General features: G+C 28.2%; 1 protein-coding gene across 5 annotated transcripts in view; it reads right to left on the bottom strand.

Moving 5' to 3' along the window:
• The window catches only part of NOVA1 (neuro-oncological ventral antigen 1), a 210,745-nt gene that overhangs the window by 68,038 nt on the left and 141,557 nt on the right, over positions 1-1,150 (bottom strand). For all 5 annotated transcript variants that reach the window (XM_012647295.1, XM_012647296.1, XM_012647299.1 and 2 more), the window contains exon 3: positions 967-1,133. In XM_012647295.1, coding sequence (XP_012502749.1) covers positions 967-1,133 — 167 coding nt within the window. The remainder of the gene's footprint in view (positions 1-966; positions 1,134-1,150) is intronic.

Below are 1,150 nucleotides of genomic sequence, written 5' to 3'. Positions count from 1 at the left end.
TTCAATTCAGAAACATGAAATTAATAAGACTTTGAGCTACATTTCAAATTTATTACAATGAACATAAATATTCTGTAAATGAAATATTCTGTGAATTAATGAAGAATAGTACATTTCTTTTGGAGGCATATTCTACTGATAGTAAAATTAAGTCACAAATTAAGAGGGTGATTATAAAAGGGCAAAGGTAGAAACAATAATTATGAACATAAAGATTCAAATAAATTTATAGATGTAAGAGTTCGTGGTGGAAGAAACCACCTTATTTAACATTAAATAGTGTCATTTTCCCCCTACATCATGTCAGCCATTACTCAATCTTAAAAACTCACATTGGTTTTTATCAAGTAAAAGTTTTTTTACAGAAAATTTCATACATTCAAAATGAACATTAGTCCTTAATGACATATATTTAAATACTACACAAGTTATACAAAACATAATAGCTGATTTGTAACAAAAGACTGTATGCTAGGTACACAGATTTACTTATACATATTTTTTAATAAAAATGTTGAACATGACAATTAAATTAACAAAGCAGGAGTCTATATTCATAATAACTATACTGAAGACTACAAATATCACTAAAAATAGGGTATTAGAAATTTTGGGAATATCATTTCCTTTTAATTTTGTATTTAATTAAAAGTGATAGAACTTTAAATAAATTTCTATATATTAATAAAATTTATGTCTATAAATTTAAAAAAGGGCCATCACAAAAAAAGAGTCACATAAGTGCTCCTCAGTGTAACACTAATAAATGAATAACTTAATTTATCAATAAATAAATTGATCAATCTAAGGAAAAAAACTTGATAATCTTTAACTAAATGGCAACTCTGGTAGGTTTAGGTATGCTTAGGGGAAAAAAAAAACTTTTTATTCTAAGATTTTAAGGCTTCTTTTGTAAGGAATTTATACTGTGGATATTTCTCTTTGATTTTCCAACTAAACACTCACTTGTTTGATGCGATCTGGATTAACGGTGGTCTGGGGTTGTAGTATGCTGACAGGTTCTGTCTTGGCCACATTTTGGGGCATTTCTCGAATTTTTTCTGCAATGAATCCATGAACTGCATTCAGAGCTTCAACTGTTCCCTGGATCAAGCACACTCGCTCAGTAGTACCTGTAAATAAAAGATTA

Source organism: Propithecus coquereli, unplaced genomic scaffold (genome assembly GCF_000956105.1).
Source record: "Propithecus coquereli isolate 6110/MARCELLA unplaced genomic scaffold, Pcoq_1.0 Scaffold261, whole genome shotgun sequence".
NCBI classification, from domain to species: domain Eukaryota; kingdom Metazoa; phylum Chordata; class Mammalia; order Primates; family Indriidae; genus Propithecus; species Propithecus coquereli.
Note: the sequence above shows the minus strand (reverse complement) of the source record. Positions and strands in the feature narration are given on the sequence as shown.